The sequence below is a fragment of the Pelophylax lessonae genome (assembly GCF_965119305.1).
Source record: "Pelophylax lessonae genome assembly, chromosome: 12".
In the NCBI taxonomy this organism is placed as follows: Eukaryota; Metazoa; Chordata; class Amphibia; order Anura; family Ranidae; genus Pelophylax; species Pelophylax lessonae.
This window is the reverse complement of record NC_138779.1, coordinates 187,198,287-187,216,278: the sequence shown is the minus strand read 5'-3', so window position 1 is coordinate 187,216,278 and position 17,992 is coordinate 187,198,287. Positions and strand designations below refer to the sequence as shown.

The window sequence follows — 17,992 nt, the reverse complement described above, 5'->3', positions numbered from 1 at the left end:
TCTAATTGCACTTTCTAATTGAAGAGAAAGGTAAGACATGGTTCAAACAAATATTTTTAGGTATGCCGTGCGAGTGGAAACGCATAACAAGCATATAACTACAAAAATGGAAATGGACTTTAAGCATCTTTACAAATGCACATAGTTATATACACTGCTGAAAAAAATTAAAGTAACACTTTGAAAACACATCAGATCTCAATAGGGAAAAAATATCATGCTGGATATCTATACTAATATGGACTGGGTAATGTGTTAGGAACGAAAGGATTCCACATCATTTGAAGGAAATAAAAATGATCAACCTACAGAGGGCTGAATTCAAAGACACCCTGAAAATCAAAGTGAAAAATTATGCAGCAGGCTAGTCCATTTTGCTGAAATTTCATTGTAGCAACTCAAAATGGTACTCAGTAGTTTGTATGGCCCCCACGTGCTTGTATGCATGCCTGACAATGTCGGGGCAGTCTCCTAATGAGATGAGGGATGGTGTCCTGGGGTATTTCCTCCCAGATCTGGACCGGGCATCACTGAGCTCTGAACAGACTGAGGTTCAACCTGGCGACGCTCAATGGACTGAAACACAATGTCATAGAGGTGTTCTATTGGATTTAGGTCAGGCGAACGGGGGGGGGGGCTATTTAATGGTATCAATTCCTTCATTCTCCAGGAATTGGCTGCATACTCTCACCACATGTGGCTGGCTGGTCATTGTCATGCACCAGGGGAACCCAGGACCCACTGCACCAGCAAAGGGTTTGACAATGGTTCCAAGGATTTCATCCCGATTCCTAATGGCAGTCAGGGTACCATTGTCTAGCATGTAGAGGTCTGTGTGTCCCTCCATGGATATGCCTCCGCAGACCATCACTGACCCACCACCAAACTGGTCATGCTGAACGATGGTATAGACAGCATAACATTCTCCATGGCTTCTCTAGACCCTTTCATGTCTGTCACATGTGCTCAGGGTGAACCTGCTCTCATCTATGAAAAGCACAGGGTGCCAGTGGTGGACCTGCCAATTCTGGTGTTCAATGGCAAATGCCAATCAAGCTCCACAGTGTCGGGCAGTGAGCACAGGGCCCACTAGAGGAGATTGGGCCCTCAGGCCACCCTCATGAAGTCTGTTTCCAATTGTTTGGTCAGAGACATTCACACTAATGCCCTGCTGGAGGTCATTTTGTAGGGCTCTGGCAGTGCTCATCCTGTTCCTCTGTGCACAAAGGAACAGATACCAGTCCTGCTGATGGGTTAAGGACCTTCTACAGTCCTGTTCAGCTCTCCTAGAGTAACTGCCTGTCTTCTGGAATCTCCTGCATGCTCTTGAGACTGTGCTGGGAAGCACAGTAAACCTTCTGGCAATGGCACATATTGAGGTGCCATTCTGGAGGACTTGGACTGCTTGTGCAACCTCTATAGGGTCCAGGTATCGCCTCAAGCTATCAGTAGTGACACTGACCCTAGCCAAATGCAAAACTAGTGAAAAAAAGTCAGAAAAATTGAGTAGGGGGGAAAAAATGCAGTGGCCTCCACCTGTAAAACCATTCCTGTTTTGGGGGTTGTCTCTTTGTTGCCCATCTAGTGCACCTGTTGTTATTTCATTAACACCAAAGCAGACTGACTAGATCAATATTCCAGGAGTTTATGGAATTAGGACTCGATGCTGTACTCTGTACTCTGTACTCTAAAGAGTTCCTTTAAATTTTTTGAGCAGTGTAATATCTACAAGTACATTTTATTCTTGTAAAATGTGCCCTCTCATATAAGTAAGAAAAGGAGTTTAGTCAATTAATAATAATTACAAGGGACAGACCCTACACTTAATGAAAAGTGTCCCCTGTGCTGGTGCCATCTGTGCTAGCTGAAATTCACCGTCTCTTTTGCCCCCCCCCCCCCCATACCTAAGCGGTAATCTTCTGGTGCTACTGCAGTTAATACAGCCACTGGACCTGTCATAGGCACTTGGCAAGAGTGACTACTACTGTGTCAGCCATTTCTACCCCTCTCCTACGTTCACAAAAAATGTACTATAGCTCCCATGAGTGAAAAGTGCTCTATGAATGGAGGCGGTGAACCTTTCATTCATCTGCCCATTCTCCATTCATAGAGTGCTTTTCATTTGGGGAAGCTATATTACAGCTTCTGTATATGGAGAAGGGGTGGGCATAGTTGGCACATTTTACAAGTGACAGCTTTAAACTCCCACAGCACTGCCTGTGGGCCACGGGGACAAAAGATTTTTAACTAGGACAACCGACAACAGCCCAAAAGACACTTCCCATTAACTGTAAGTACTGTCTCTTGTGATTTTTTTTTTTTTAAATGTTTCACTAAACTTAGGCTTTAAACATTTCCCTTTGTTGCCTTTGTTTCATATTGGATTTAGATTTTTAGTTTTCTAAATTGCTAGATATGCATTTCTCCAATTATATTACAGTTATATTTCATATTATTGAATTTACAGGATCAAGGTGCAAGCGCAGACTCAGATTACACAGTAAGTTAACTCCTTGACAATGTGAACAATAACTTGGAATTGAAGACATTAATTAGCATTTCTGTATTTTATATTAAATATATTTCCTGGACCTCCTCATGTCAGCCTACCACAAGTCAGCTTCACCCATTCGGACCCCTCCAGGACAATCTCTTAACTAGCCTATAAAGTGTGGCTATATACTTCAGTCAGTGTTCTTTTTTTCATCCTTGCTCTGGAAACATGATTTTAGAATTAAGAAAACAACTTTTTTATTCTATGGTGGGAGCAGCTTGCAGGCCGTCCATAGCTTTGACTTCTATCACAGCGGTCCTAAGAGTTTTGGTAGTGAATTTGGAGTCCTGGTCTTCGTCTCCACTCCAGTACATCAAATTGACAGTGGACTTTCTTGCAGAGGCAGCTACAGATCAGGTCAGGATAACTGCCAAACTCATGGCTCCCTCAGTGGCAGCCCAGAGGACCTAATGGTTGAAGAATTGGTCTGCAGACAATGCCTCTAAGCCAGTCTTTGCTCCGTACCATTTAATGACAAACCCCTATTCATCAAGACTTTAGAGGTAGCAATTCAGCGAGTGTCTGGTGTGCCTCATTCCACAGGAGAGGAAGCAGCAGCGTCAGTCCTTTTGCTTGTCCAGAAGACTCAAGGAGAAGTTTAGAGAAGCAAGTTCGTACAGGCTGTGGCATTCTTTTTTCAGGCAGTCGAAAAATGTTGGGTCAGCCTTCCCTAAGGGGTCCAAGGCCAACTCCACCCACTACAAAAACAAATGACTAGTCCTTCTGAAGGTGTCTACACCCAGTCCTCTCAAGTGAGAGCAAGGCAAGCTCTTTTCAGAGAGGCTTGGGCAGAAGAAGTCAACGATGCCTGAGTTCTGAACATTTTCCAAAGAGGGTACTGTTTAGAGTTTACGAGAAGACCCCCTGAAGCCTGGTTTGTGTAAACCTGTATTCCAGTGTGTCCAGTAAAACTGCAGTGCTTGCGAACATACTTAGAGGAATTGCTAGCGCCTCGAGCCGTTCTGTCAGTTACCAGGTGGGAGCAGGGAGAAGGGGTGTGTTCCCCTCTGTTTCTGGTCTCAAAATCTTCGGGAAGCCTCAGACCCATTTTCTAAAATACCTCAACCTCCTTCATTAGGGCCCCACTTTCATGTTGCCAAATGAAATGATTGAGCACACATACTAGTGTGTGAAACGCGTCTACCTGTTGTTTGCCACATTGGGATGTTCAGTCAATAAACCTGAATCTTGATTATACTTGGAGTGCAGCCATTTCTTCTATATATAAAGTGGGAGATTGGATGGCTTCCATCGACCTGGCAGATGCTTATATTCATATTCCAACAGATCAGGCTCACCACCGCTTTCTCAGGTTTTCAGTAGAATAATTGCACTTTCAGTCTTCTCGGTGCCTGCCATTCAGGCCTTAAACAATCCCCAGAACCTTTTAGAAGATGTTACAAGGTTAAAGGGTACTCTTGTGCTATCATGTGTGGGTAGTCAGATACTCAACAGATGCATGCACTGAACAGCAAATCCCAAGCTGAAACGGCATATAATATCAAAGTAGTGCTACGTTGTCGAATGGCGACTAATAATGGTGTGAATGCATTATTAACTTGAATGGCACATGTAACAATGCAGTGATATAAAAAAATAAAGATAAGTGAGCATCTAATGGTGTACATCCAAGTATATGTTCGTGCACTAAGTGAGTGCAATAAATTAAACAAGGCAACAAATGACAATCAATGAGTGAATCAATACGTCAACATTTCAATCGTCCATCAAGAAAGGATTTAAAACCTGATATTTGTAGACTCAAATTGTACTGCATACGAAAACAAAATAGGTGGTCACTCCTGAATCTACTACCAGAGATAGAGACAAGCCACATACAGATATACTCCGACGGAAGAATAAATAGATAAAAATGTGACCAATAATGTGGACAAAGCCATGAACGGGTAATGTACATGCTGAAAAAAATCAAGATTGCGATAGAGGTTCAAATGAACCTATTTGTAGCACTGCCCCTTTAAAGACTGCTGGTTTTTCACACTTTTGGATTCCCCTGGGTTACCTGTAGCAACTGCTTGTAGAATTTTAACACTTTACTTCCTTGGCTCAGTCAAGGGGTTGATGTTTTTGTTGTTTTATTTAATATTGGGATTGGAGAAGGGATGAGTGGGATACTCCAACACTTGAACTATTCACAATGCTGAGGACTTCTATCCGAGAATGCGGCTAGGCCGCAGCTTCATCCTGCCACTAGATGAATCCGAGGTAATGTTCCTTTTAGCACTTATCTTCAGGGCACACACCTAGTACCCCCTTTCTATCCACCAGCTGACACCCGTCCACTGACTACTCTACTCCGGGGTGGCCCCCCTTCCTGGTCAGGCCCTTAGGCACGATCCTCTGTACTCACGATACTGCTTTCCAGGTTCTCCAGTGCCTCAACTCCTTCAGTCAGCTCTCCTGGACCTCTGGGTTCAGTTCCAAACTTCTGGCTCACCAGGCCTAATGCCTGTGACCATACACCAACTGCTGCAGAAGAGGAGGCAGCCGCCACCCTTCTTCCGGTTCTCCACCATTTGATATACACCATTTGATGCTCACTTACCTTTATTTTTTTATATCGCTGCAATGTTACCATTGTCCCATTAAAGTTAATAATGCATTCATACCATTATTAGTCGCCATTTCACAGCGCAGCACTATTTAAAAGATGTTGTCGGGCATCATAGCAACCCTGAGACTTAAAGGCGTCCAGATCTTTCACTATCTTGAAGACATTCTTCTGTTGGCCCCGTCGAGATCTCTTCTGCAGAAGCATGTGGCCCTCACCTGCGAAAACTCTCAAAAGATTTGGGTGGATTATCAATTACTGGAAAAGTCATGTACAGCTGTCGCAGGTCCTAGAATATCTGGGGTGCAAGTTCAATTCAGCATTAATAGTAAACAGTATTGATAAAGTTCATATAAGTAATATCATATAGAAAGTGCTGAGTGCTAGAAAATGATATATATATTATCTATGCAATAACCAATGGTTGTAAAGTGCATATATAAACATAAGTGGTTGATTAGAGTCCAAATGAATATTCAGTGCTTGAAACAAACAGTCCTTATAGTGATCCAATTAAAGTGCCAAGGTGCCAAATAATTAAGGTGCTTGCAAAGTGACAAGGTGCCCCTCAAGGTTCCCCACTCACCAGATTGCAGATAAATTAAGACCTTCAAGATTATTGCACATTGCCCGCGATCTTTAAGGACCAGAACTTCTCCTATGTAGCCTTCGAACTTATTGGGTCAGCTTCCGCTTCCACCGTTAAACAAAAGAATGGCCATACATGGTGAAGTAAGTTTGAACAATTTTTATTCCCAAAAGTATGTTCAGATGGGTACTCACAAGTGTATATAAGAATTAAGCATGTACAAGGAACTCGTGCGGCGCCGCTCTCGGCGTGCGTTCCACACACAGGAAGTTCCTGACCGGAAGTGACGTTCGTTTTGGCCCGCAACCGGAAGTGCATCAACGCGTTTCGCCGTCCATACAGCGTCTTCAAAGACATCACTTCCTGTTAGCGGAGGCTTTTTATATCGTAGCCTCTCGGTGCTCATTTCCGGAATCTTATTATTTATACTTTGGCAATCGATCATAAAACAATCAGCTATATTAATGGCATTATTTTAGTGAAGTATAATCATCTATAGCCTTTATTAATTTGTTGAAATATCTGTAATAATCATGAACGATTGGTACGTCCGGGCATCACTTCCTGTATACAGAGCTTTATTTAACCTATTAATAATTCCGCTATAATTGAATATTAAAAACATTAAATAACATTAATAATTTATTGGGTTCAAACATTATATATTTAATCAATTTCAAAAACCTATGTTTATTAATAATAATAAAATTTATAATATATATAAAAATTAAAAAAAAGTTAAAATGTTAGAAAAACCTATAATATAGGGATCAAATGAATATAGAAACATTTAAAAATATCTATAAAACACATTAAATATTCTTATTGCATATATCTATAAGTACTGTGATATTAATTAGAGGAGTTAGATTGTACACTATTATGAGAAATTAATAATAATTGGTAGGATGTGGAAATTCTATACTGGAACTAATATATGAGGGGTTGGTTAAGACAGAAGGAAATAAATATAAATGCATTTAATCTATTAGAGAAGATAGGAAAATAATTAAAAGAAGGGGCTACCAATTGGATAGGAACAATTGACATCTACGTCTACATTCAATCCTTTGGGCTTGAGTGTCTCCATGCGATGGATCCACTGAGTTTCATTTTGTGACACTGCTTTTTTCAGGTTGCCCCCCCTCCAGTGGGGTTCTATTTTGTCAATAGCACAAAAAGACAAAAGGGTAGGGTCACTATGATGAAAAAGTTTGAAATGGTGGGAAAGACTGTGGTTTTTAAACCCTTTCTTTATGTTAGAGACATGTTCTCTCAGTCTTACTTTCAGTTCTCTAGTGGTCCTACCCACATACTGTAGTCCACATGGACATGAGAGAAGGTATGTCACATGTGTGGATGAACAAGTTATAAATTTATTAATTTTGTACATTTTACCATTAAAAGAAGATTTAAAATCCATATTTTTCCTTTTTCTAAACCTAGAAGTGCGGCAGATCATACATCTGCCACAACTGAAAAACCCATTCTGATCCCAGAATGTTCCTATTTTTTTAGGTGGGTTCACCACATTGTGTGCTAATTGTAATCTAAGGGTTTTGGGCTTAGTATAGATAAACTGTGGTTTAGATGGAAGTAGAGTTTTAAGAACATTATCTTTCAATAAAAGGTGCCAGTGCTTTTTTAAAATCTTCTCCATTTGGGTATGCTGTCTAGAAAAACTGGTGAGGAATGCCATACTATAATCTCTTTTAGTCTTTTCTTTTTTCTTGAATAAGTCCTTGCGTTCAATATTTTTGACTTTTTTCTTAATTTTCTCCAAGTCTCTTTTCTTATATCCCTTTTCATGGAATTTATTTATGATTACTTCCGCTTGTTCTTCGTAGTCACTTTCTTTGTCACAATTTCTTCTTATCCTCATTAGTTGACTACTGGGGATTGTGTTAAGCCATCTGGGATGGTGGCAGCTCCCTATGGGGATGTAGCCATTGGCATCCACTTCTTTAAAATAAGTTTTAGTAAAAAGTTTGTTAAAATCTTTAAAAATGCAAAGATCTAAAAAATTGATACCTTCCAAACTGTTTGTGTGGGAAAAAGAGATATCATATTTGTTGTTATTCATAGATGATAAAAAATTGATCTAATGTATTCTGGGTTCCCCTCCATATGATAAAAATGTCATCTATGTATCTCTTATAGGTGATGAGTTCCTTAGGTCTATTTTTAAAAATTTGTTCACTCTTCCATTTCCGCATAAATATGTTTGCTATGGAAGGAGCATATTTAGCTCCCATGGCTACTCCTTTTTTTTGTCTATAGTATTCTTTCTCGTGCCAAAAAAAATTGTTGCTCATTGCGAAGTCTAGTCCTTGTAATATAAATTCCTTTTGTTTCGTTTTTATTTTCGTCTGGTCCAGGGCCCATTTTGCTGCTTGTAATGCATGATCCTGCTTAATATTTGTATAAGAAAGAATACTATAGACAAAAAAAAGGAGTAGCCATGGGAGCTAAATATGCTCCCTCCATAGCAAACATATTTATGCGGAAATGGGAGAGTGAACAAATTTTTAAAAATAGACCTAAGGAACTCATCACCTATAAGAGATACATAGATGACATTTTTATCATATGGAGGGGAACCCAGAATACATTAGATCAATTTTTATCATCTATGAATAACAACAAATATGATATCTCTTTTTCCCACACAAACAGTTTGGAAGGTATCAATTTTTTAGATCTTTGCATTTTTAAAGATTTTAACAAACTTTTTACTAAAACTTATTTTAAAGAAGTGGATGCCAATGGCTACATCCCCATAGGGAGCTGCCACCATCCCAGATGGCTTAACACAATCCCCAGTAGTCAACTAATGAGGATAAGAAGGAATTGTGACAAAGAAAGTGACTACGAAGAACAAGCGGAAGTAATCATAAATAAATTCCATGAAAAGGGATATAAGAAAAGAGACTTGGAGAAAATTAAGAAAAAAGTCAAAAATATTGAACGCAAGGACTTATTCAAGAAAAAAGAAAAGACTAAAAGAGATTATAGTATGGCATTCCTCACCAGTTTTTCTAGACAGCATACCCAAATGGAGAAGATTTTAAAAAAGCACTGGCACCTTTTATTGAAAGATAATGTTCTTAAAACTCTACTTCCATCTAAACCACAGTTTATCTATACTAAGCCCAAAACCCTTAGATTACAATTAGCACACAATGTGGTGAACCCACCTAAAAAAATAGGCACATTCTGGGATCAGAATGGGTTTTTCAGTTGTGGCAGATGTATGATCTGCCGCACTTCTAGGTTTAGAAAAAGGAAAAATATGGATTTTAAATCTTCTTTTAATGGTAAAATGTACAAAATTAATAAATTTATAACTTGTTCATCCACACATGTGACATACCTTCTCTCATGTCCATGTGGACTACAGTATGTGGGTAGGACCACTAGAGAACTGAAAGTAAGACTGAGAGAACATGTCTCTAACATAAAGAAAGGGTTTAAAAACCACAGTCTTTCCCACCATTTCAAACTTTTTCATCATAGTGACCCTACCCTTTTGTCTTTTTGTGCTATTGACAAAATAGAACCCCACTGGAGGGGGGGCAACCTGAAAAAAGCAGTGTCACAAAATGAAACTCAGTGGATCCATCGCATGGAGACACTCAAGCCCAAAGGATTGAATGTAGACGTAGATGTCAATTGCTTCCTATCCAATTGGTAGCCCCTTCTTTTAATTATTTTCCTATCTTCTCTAATAGATTAAATGCATTTATATTTATTTCCTTCTGTCTTAACCAACCCCTCATATATTAGTTCCAGTATAGAATTTCCACATCCTACCAATTATTATTAATTTCTCATAATAGTGTACAATCTAACTCCTCTAATTAATCTCACAGTACTTATAGATATATGCAATAAGAATATTTAATGTTTTTTATAGATATTTTTAAATGTTTCTATATTCATTTGATCCCTATATTATAGGTTTTTCTAACATTTTAACTTTTTTTAATTTTTAATTTTTATATATATTATACATTTTATTATTATTAATAAACATAGGTTTTTGAAATTGATTAAATATATAATGTTTGAACCCAATAAATTATTAATGTTATTTGATGTTTTTAATATTCAATTATAGCGGAATTATTAATGGGTTAAATAAAGCTCTGTATACAGGAAGTGATGCCCGGACGTACCAATCGTTCATGATTATTACAGATATTTCAACAAATTAATTAAGGCTGTAAATGATTATACTTCACTAAAATAATGCCATTAATATAGCTGATTGTTTTATGATCGATTGCCAAAGTATAAATAATAAGATTCCGGAAATGAGCACCGAGAGGCTACGATATAAAAAGCCTCCGCTAACAGGAAGTGATGTCTTTGAAGACGCTGTATGGACGGCGAAACGCGTTGACGCACTTCCGGTTGCGGACCAAAACGAACGTCACTTCCGGTCAGGAACTTCCTGTGTGTGGAACGCACGCCGAGAGCGGCGCCGCACGAGTTCCTTGTACATGCTTAATTCTTATATACACTTGTGAGTACCCATCTGAACATACTTTTGGGAATAAAAATTGTTCAAACTTACTTCACCATGTATGGCCATTCTTTTGTTTAACGGTGGAAGCGGAAGCTGACCCAATAAGTTCGAAGGCTACATAGGAGAAGTTCTGGTCCTTAAAGATCGCGGGCAATGTGCAATAATCTTGAAGGTCTTAATTTATCTGCAATCTGGTGAGTGGGGAACCTTGAGGGGCACCTTGTCACTTTGCAAGCACCTTAATTATTTGGCACCTTGGCACTTTAATTGGATCACTATAAGGACTGTTTGTTTCAAGCACTGAATATTCATTTGGACTCTAATCAACCACTTATGTTTATATATGCACTTTACAACCATTGGTTATTGCATAGATAATATATATATCATTTTCTAGCACTCAGCACTTTCTATATGATATTACTTATATGAACTTTATCAATACTGTTTACTATATATGTTATCACAGCACTTAACACTTTATTGGAGCTAGCGCTGCATAAATTCGTTTCTTATCACATTTCCCTAAGATTTTCTTAGTGTTTGCAGCAGCTGCACATTATTACACCTTTATTATTTTTTTTTTTATATTCAATTTTCACGTTGTGTAGCGCGGGTATAATTTTGTTTTTTCAATTCAGCATTAGGCTGGGTTTTTCTTCCTCACAGGAAGGCCAAGAAAGTCCAGAGTCCTGATGTCCAGTCCTTTTCTGACAGCAAACAGTGCATGGAGTTCTTAGGTCTCCTTTCCTCCATTGGCGGCATATGCTAAATTTTCAGCTGAGGTAGTATGCAAAGAAGCTAGCTGGAGCTCAGCTAATACTTTCATCCACCACTATAGGCTGAATGTGACTTTGCTGCTCACAGAGGCATTCAGTACTATGATCATTGCGATGGCTTTCAGTCATTAAATTGTTTAGCAACATTGAGTCTTTGTGTTTTACTTTCCTTCCTATTTGCAGTGGTTTCCCTCTCTCATTGAGGGGCATTTCTTGTTACATCCCATGGTAGGCTGACATTAAGGGGTCAAGGAATAGGAAAAATTGTTTGGCTTACTTACCGTAATTTTCCTTTGCTGGATTCTTCGCATGTCAGCTGGGGATTCCCCACTCAGATTCCCTCACTAGGAAGAGCCTGGTGGATTTCTGCAGGAAGCAACCAATAGTCCTGTGGCTATCTGAGTAGAATAACTACGAGACCACATTCCCAGGATGCTAGATCCCTTTAGTTCTAACACAGATCACTCTAGCTTAGAGTCAGACGCCGCCATCCCGCCACTTAACCGCTTGCCGACCGCCGCACCACTATTTACTGCGGCGGTCAGCCCCTCACAGGCAAAGCAACGTAGGGCTACGTCACTAGCCTGTGAGGCTCTAGGGAGCGAGCAAGCGCCGCCGGAGGCGCGCACCCACGCGGTCACGGACCCCCCTCGCGCGTGTGCCCGGCGGGCCCGACTCCCGATCTTCCGTTACACCGGAAGAAAGGCAGGCGGCTAATGTAAACAAAGCCGCCTGTCATTCTTCCCTGTGTAAGAATGGAGATCAGACAGTTCTACTATGTAGGACCGTTGATCTCTGTTCTTACACTAGTAGTCACAGCCAATCACAGTTAGAAACACGCCCCTAGGACACGCTTAACCCCTCCCTCTCCAATACAGTTAACTCCTTCACTGCCAGTGTCATTTTTACAGTAACAGTGCATATGTATAGCACTGATTACTGCAGGAATGTCACTGGTAACCCCAAAAGTGTAAAAAATGTCAGTCAGGGGTCCGATCTGTCTGCCGCAATGTCGCAGTCCCGCAAAAAAAAATTGCAGATCGCCGTCATTACTCGTTAAAAAAAAAAACAACAAAAATGACAAAAATCTTTCCCTTTGTTAGTAAACGCAATAACTTTTGCGCAAGCCAATCAAAATACGCTTTTTGCGATTTTTTTTACCAAACATATGTAGCATATAACAAATTGGCTGAAAATGTTAAAAAATGTTGATTTTTACATTTTTTTGGGGGGAATTTCATATAAAAAAATGTGAAAAATATTGTTATTTTTGCAAAATTGACGCTCTTTTTTTGTTTATAGCGCATGATCAAAAAATCGCACAGGTGATCAAATACCACCAAAAGAAAGCTCTGTTTGTGGGAAAAAAAGGACGTCAAATTTGTTTAGGTACAGTGTCGCACCACTGCGCAATTGTCCGTTAAAGTCACGCAGTGCCGAATCGCAAAATAGGCCCTGGTCTGGAAGGGGGTAAAATCTTCCGGGGCTTAAGTGGTTAAACATATCCCCTACATCCGAAAAACCTCCTACAGACCCTCCAATTCCTGATGCGGTCACCACCACCCTAAGTCCCTATTAACATCACAACACCCAATACTATTCACCCTACCCTCCCACACTCAGGCCGCTCACCTACCCCCCCCTCCTTCCTTCACATCTCCTCCATAGCGATAAAGAGATAAGTATAAAACCTAATAACATTTTGACCCTCAAATATTCTACAAGGTGATCTTCACCAACCACATGTCACGTCAGGCCACACAACTTACTGACACAGTTTTCATTGCTATGGTTACACTCAGTTACATTATTTGTTAGATACTCGTCATTTGATAGGCTTATAGGATCCCAATTATCACATTAGGATTAGACTCCTTGACAAAGCTCTTCAAAACACTAAATCTCCCTACATGGTAACTGACGAACCTAACCCCCCCCCCCCCCTACTCACTTAGCTAGTATACTTCTATACTTATCCCTCCTGCTGACAGCCCACCTTACCAATAGTGCTTCTAACCTACTATTTATGGAATATTCATGCATACGCTTCCCCTCCTACACAGCCTCCTTCAATACTGTATTACGAGCCCCAACTGGCCCTTTTTTCTGGCAAACACACTGAACACACACTCTCTTCTCCCGAACCTCCCCCCATTCAGTGGTATACCTTTCCTTCTTACCTACCTGAATCCCCATACGCCCCACTACCACTGTACATTTCTGGTTACAACACATAGACGTTCCTCACTCCGCCCAGACTAGTGAGTGGATTCTCACTTGTCACCGGATTTTCCCCCTAGGGTTTTTATAAACCCCTTCCCCGCGTCTTTTCTCGCCTCACCCACCTCTCTTTTCTACCCTCCCTCCCCTGCCTCCCTCTTCTTTGAATTCGGTAACAAATCAGGCAGGCTCCTGGCTAGAGCACTACGAGCCAAAAAGGCTGCCATGACAGTTCATTCTCTAACAGATTCCTCAGGACACAAATTTACCTCCAACTCCGACATAGCCAATCAATTTGTCGGCTATTACTCCCAACTATATAATCTCTCTGATACGGACCCTAGTAAAGATGACACCCACAGACTTCTGTCAAATAAAACCTTCTTACAGAATTTTAAACCAATATCTATCTCTGAAGCACAAGCCCTAGAACACCTTCTCTTGGAAGAGGAAACCAAGTTAGCATAGAAACAAATGAAGCCAGGGAAAAGTCCAGGGCCAGACAGTTTAACTGTGGGTTACTATAAAACTTTTATGGACCCTCTCATGTCCTGGTTTCTTTCGGCTTTCAACTCCTTATCATCTTCTATCCAACCGCCACAGGACCTGTTGGAAGCGCACATAGCAGTTATCCCCAAGACCCCTCACTAGTCACTAACTATAGACTGATTTCACTGCTAAATGTTGATCTGGAACTATATGCTAAAATCCTTGCCAATCGCCTACTACACCATCTACCACAGCTGATCTCCCTTGACCAAGTGGGTTTCATACCTGGTAGAGATGACAGGGATAACACTCTAAGGGGGATCAACATACATCACTGGCTTACATCCACTCATAAACCAGGTTTCTTTCTTTCCCTTGATGCTGAGAAGGCATTCAACATTCTTTTTTAAATTATGCTTTTAGTAATTTTTTTTTGCACTGTTGTTTTGGATAAGCACATTTATTTTTTTATACATGGTATTTTCTATTGTTATGTGCAATATATTTAAGTGCTGCTATCCTCATATTTGTTTGAATTCACATATATGTACAGATTTTGTCTTGATGATTAACACCTTGTTATTTCACATATTAGTTAAATACTAGCGCAAATATTACATTTTTTTCATTTGTAAAGTGGCCTGGGACTACATGTCCAGGAACCTCAAGGCAATTGGCCTACAAGAACGAATGCTCCATCTCATCTAAGCACTTTACTCCAACCCTACGGCAAAAATCTGAGTCGACGGCCACCTATCGAATGCCTTCTCAATCTCTAATAGAACATGACAAGGTTGCCCCCTTTCACCCCTAATTTCTGTCCTAACCCTGGAACCCCTACTCCACCGTCTCAGATCCAACCCGGACATTAAAGGTATCACAATCGCTAAACGAACCCACAAATTAGCTGCCTTCTCAGATGATGTCCTATTATTCTTATCGGAACAGCACATTACAATTCCTAATCTTCCTAAAGACTTTGCCTCATTCTAATTCTTAACAAATTTACAGATTCATTTCTCAAAATTACACGCATTAAACATTTCTTTGTCGCAGGACACACTCAAAAAATGCCAGCCTAATTTCTCATTTAGTTGGGACCATGAGGCAATAACATACTTGGGTATTCAATTACCTGCCAAACTTTCAGATCTATGCGACAAAAAAAATTATCTCCCGATTCTCCGAAATATACAGTGCAACCTGAAATCCTGGTCCACGGGTCTGTTTTTATAGTTCGGAAGATCCCCAATCTTGAAAATGAATATCCTTCCTAGGATCCTGTATGTATTAAAAACCATACCGATAAAAATACCCCCAGCCTTCTTCTCGTCCTACCGCAGAGAATTTAGATCTTTTCTGTGGGGTACATCATGGCCAAGACTAAGCTACAGCACATTGACTATCCCTAAATTGAAAGGAGGTATTTGCCTCCCAGACATCAAAAAGCATCTTGCCTGCAAACTAACAAGTGTAGTCGATTGGAGCATCTTTTCCCGAATTAAAGGGTGGGTCGAACTAGAAAAGGCCATGTCATTGCCACATCTTCCCCAACTCCCATGGATACTCCTCTCTGCCACATCCCTCCATCCTGCAAATTACACACCCTCATAGGAACAACACTATTAGATTTTGATGAAACTTGCAGAAAACATAAACTGTCATCATCCCCAGGTCCCTTATACCCGATCCGGCATAACCCAGAATTTCCCCAGGCATGGCAGATTCCTCTCTCCTGGACAACTGGCCTCACTCCACCGTCCGAGCAGAACATTTCTTCAACAAAGGCCAGTTCCTATCCTTAGCATCTCTTGCACCCAGAACCACAAACCACTCTTTTCCATTCTGGACATTCGCCCAAATCCAGTACTTCCTAAGAAGACTCCAAATTCTTCCTGATTGGTCCTGACAACATACACCTTTTGAAACAATTTGCCTCGAAACAGAACCACAGAGACATCTAATTTCAGACATCTAATCTATGCTGTTTGATAACCACAAACCAAAATTCAATTTAGCCAGTCGCAAATGGGCACAAGACCTAGCTATAGATCTCTCAGACAACCAATGGGAAAGGATATACACATATATCCACAAGGGTTCTGTGAATGTTCTGACTCAAGAAAACAGCTACAAAATATTCTCCAGATGGTATAGAACCCCACAAATCCACAAATATATACCCACAGTCTCCCCTCAATGCTGGCGCTGTAAAAAGGAATTGGGCTAGCTACTACATATTTAGTGGTCCTGCCCTCTAATCCGGCCATTTTGGGAAGAAGTCCATGGACTCACTTGTCAAATCTCCATCCTCCTGCTAGACTTCTGTCCAGCCCAATTTCTACTACACCACTCCAACATTCCAAGATCTCTCTACTTTCACTCCCTAACCATGCATCTCATTAACGTGGCCAAACTATGCATTCCATCTAATTGGCTTTCCCCAAAGCCTCCTACTGTAACAGAATGGTTCAAGGGTGCAAAAAAAATTGCACATATTGAGGAGCTCATCTACCAATCACGATACACTCCAGAAAAGTTCAGGGCAACCTGGTCCCACTGGCAACATTTTACAACGACAGACGTATATATTAAACACCTGACTTCAATTCATATGTCTTACCCCAAACAGGGGACAAGGAGGAGGGCAGTTGACCCTATCCCCATATGCATTCCCATTATCCCCTATGCCATACTTAGATACTTCCAGCACTTCCCTCACACCCTCCAAAATTTCCTCCTAAACATCCCCCTCCCTTTTCCTCAAATAACATTCCCCCTCCTATCATCTACCTTTGTAGCTACATTTCCTTTTCCTTACCCCCACATGGATCTTTACTCTTTACATCCCATAGACACCTTGACAAATACACATTCCTACCCTTTGCTTACACACCACCTAATATGCAATCTCACTTACCCTTAACCAGACCACCCGGAAAACATTTAAAGACACCTAAAACCAAGTCCTACAAATCGAAGACTCGGGGCACAGTTATGGTCACCTCACGTTTACATTAGCCTATATTCCCACCTTTGGTTATTTCCACATGTTGAGCCTGGTTCTAATCACTTGATTGAGTCTATTCCAACCTGTTAAACTAGATATAGATCTTACAACTTTATATTCGATTTACCCGTGTCTTTGTTTACCTTTGGCCTGCTGTCGTAATAAGGACAATGTAATCAATGTCCAATGTTTATTGTTCTTACTACTTTGTACCTGCTATGACACTGTCACTTTGATATTTGTAATACATTTACTACAGTATATTTGTTCTTTGACAAATAAAGCTTTTGGAAAAAAAAAAAAAAAAGAAACCCCCAGACTGTTCTTTGGAGCCAGTGGAAAAGTGCAGAAAATGTAGTGTGCCTAGCTGTATGTGTTCTAAGGGGGAATTAGGAACAAATTTACCCATGGCTCCTTAGGGGGTGTGCTACAGGTTTTCAGTGTAACCACTGGGAAATGAAAGTGCAGAAATGTCCTTACGGGCCATTGTAGAGATTATGTTTCCCAAAAAGAATTACCAAACAGATATAGCTATCATTATTGATTTTCTGTTTCTTGATTGAAATTCTGCTTTAATGGTCCTGTCCATCTTACAGAGTTTGCAGTCCAAGTCAGAAGACATATACACAGCGCTAAAGAACTGACACACGACTATTTCTCCATGTAATGGACAATCTTCCCTGTGATCATATTGTAAATGCTTGTAATAAAGCAAAGAGAAATATAACATTATGTAATAATATTGTTTTTGTTATTATTTCCACATATGTTTTCACCGCCTGTGAATAAAAGTAATTTATTCACCATGTTCACCATGTTCATGAGTTTCCTTTTGCTGCTTTAAAAGTTATGCCTAAAAATGGAAAATCAATCTCAGATGGCACATCTCACCATATTTGGCCCACAAATTCAACCCAGTGAATTCCCCCCTATGTTGGAGAAACTGCGGGGGTAGAGGCACCTTACTTCACATCCTTTGGGGTTGTCCATGCTTGACCTCACTTTGGATGGAGGTTGCGTCGCTAATTGAAACAGTCACTAACACCCCTTGTACACTCACACCAGCGTTAGCCCTTTTACATATAGGGATACATAGAGTCCCCAAACGTCATCGTATCTTAATCATCAACATCTTGCTAGCCACTAAACTACTGATCGCCCGCAACTGGAAATCCGATGCACACATTTCCATTACCAATGTGATCACGTTGGTTCATACACATGGATCCTATGAACGCATGTTTGCAT

General features: G+C 40.3%; 1 protein-coding gene across 1 annotated transcript in view; it reads left to right on the top strand.

Annotated features, from left to right (window-relative positions):
- The window catches only part of LOC309568497 (cell adhesion molecule CEACAM19-like), a 52,533-nt gene extending 34,981 nt beyond the window's left edge, over nucleotides 1–17,552 (top strand). The window contains exons 5-6 of the mRNA XM_082274175.1: nucleotides 2,468–2,500; nucleotides 17,341–17,552. Coding sequence (XP_082130301.1) covers nucleotides 2,468–2,500; nucleotides 17,341–17,388 — 81 coding nt within the window. The 3' untranslated portion in view covers nucleotides 17,389–17,552. The remainder of the gene's footprint in view (nucleotides 1–2,467; nucleotides 2,501–17,340) is intronic.
- The last annotated feature ends 440 nt before the right edge of the window (nucleotides 17,553–17,992 follow it).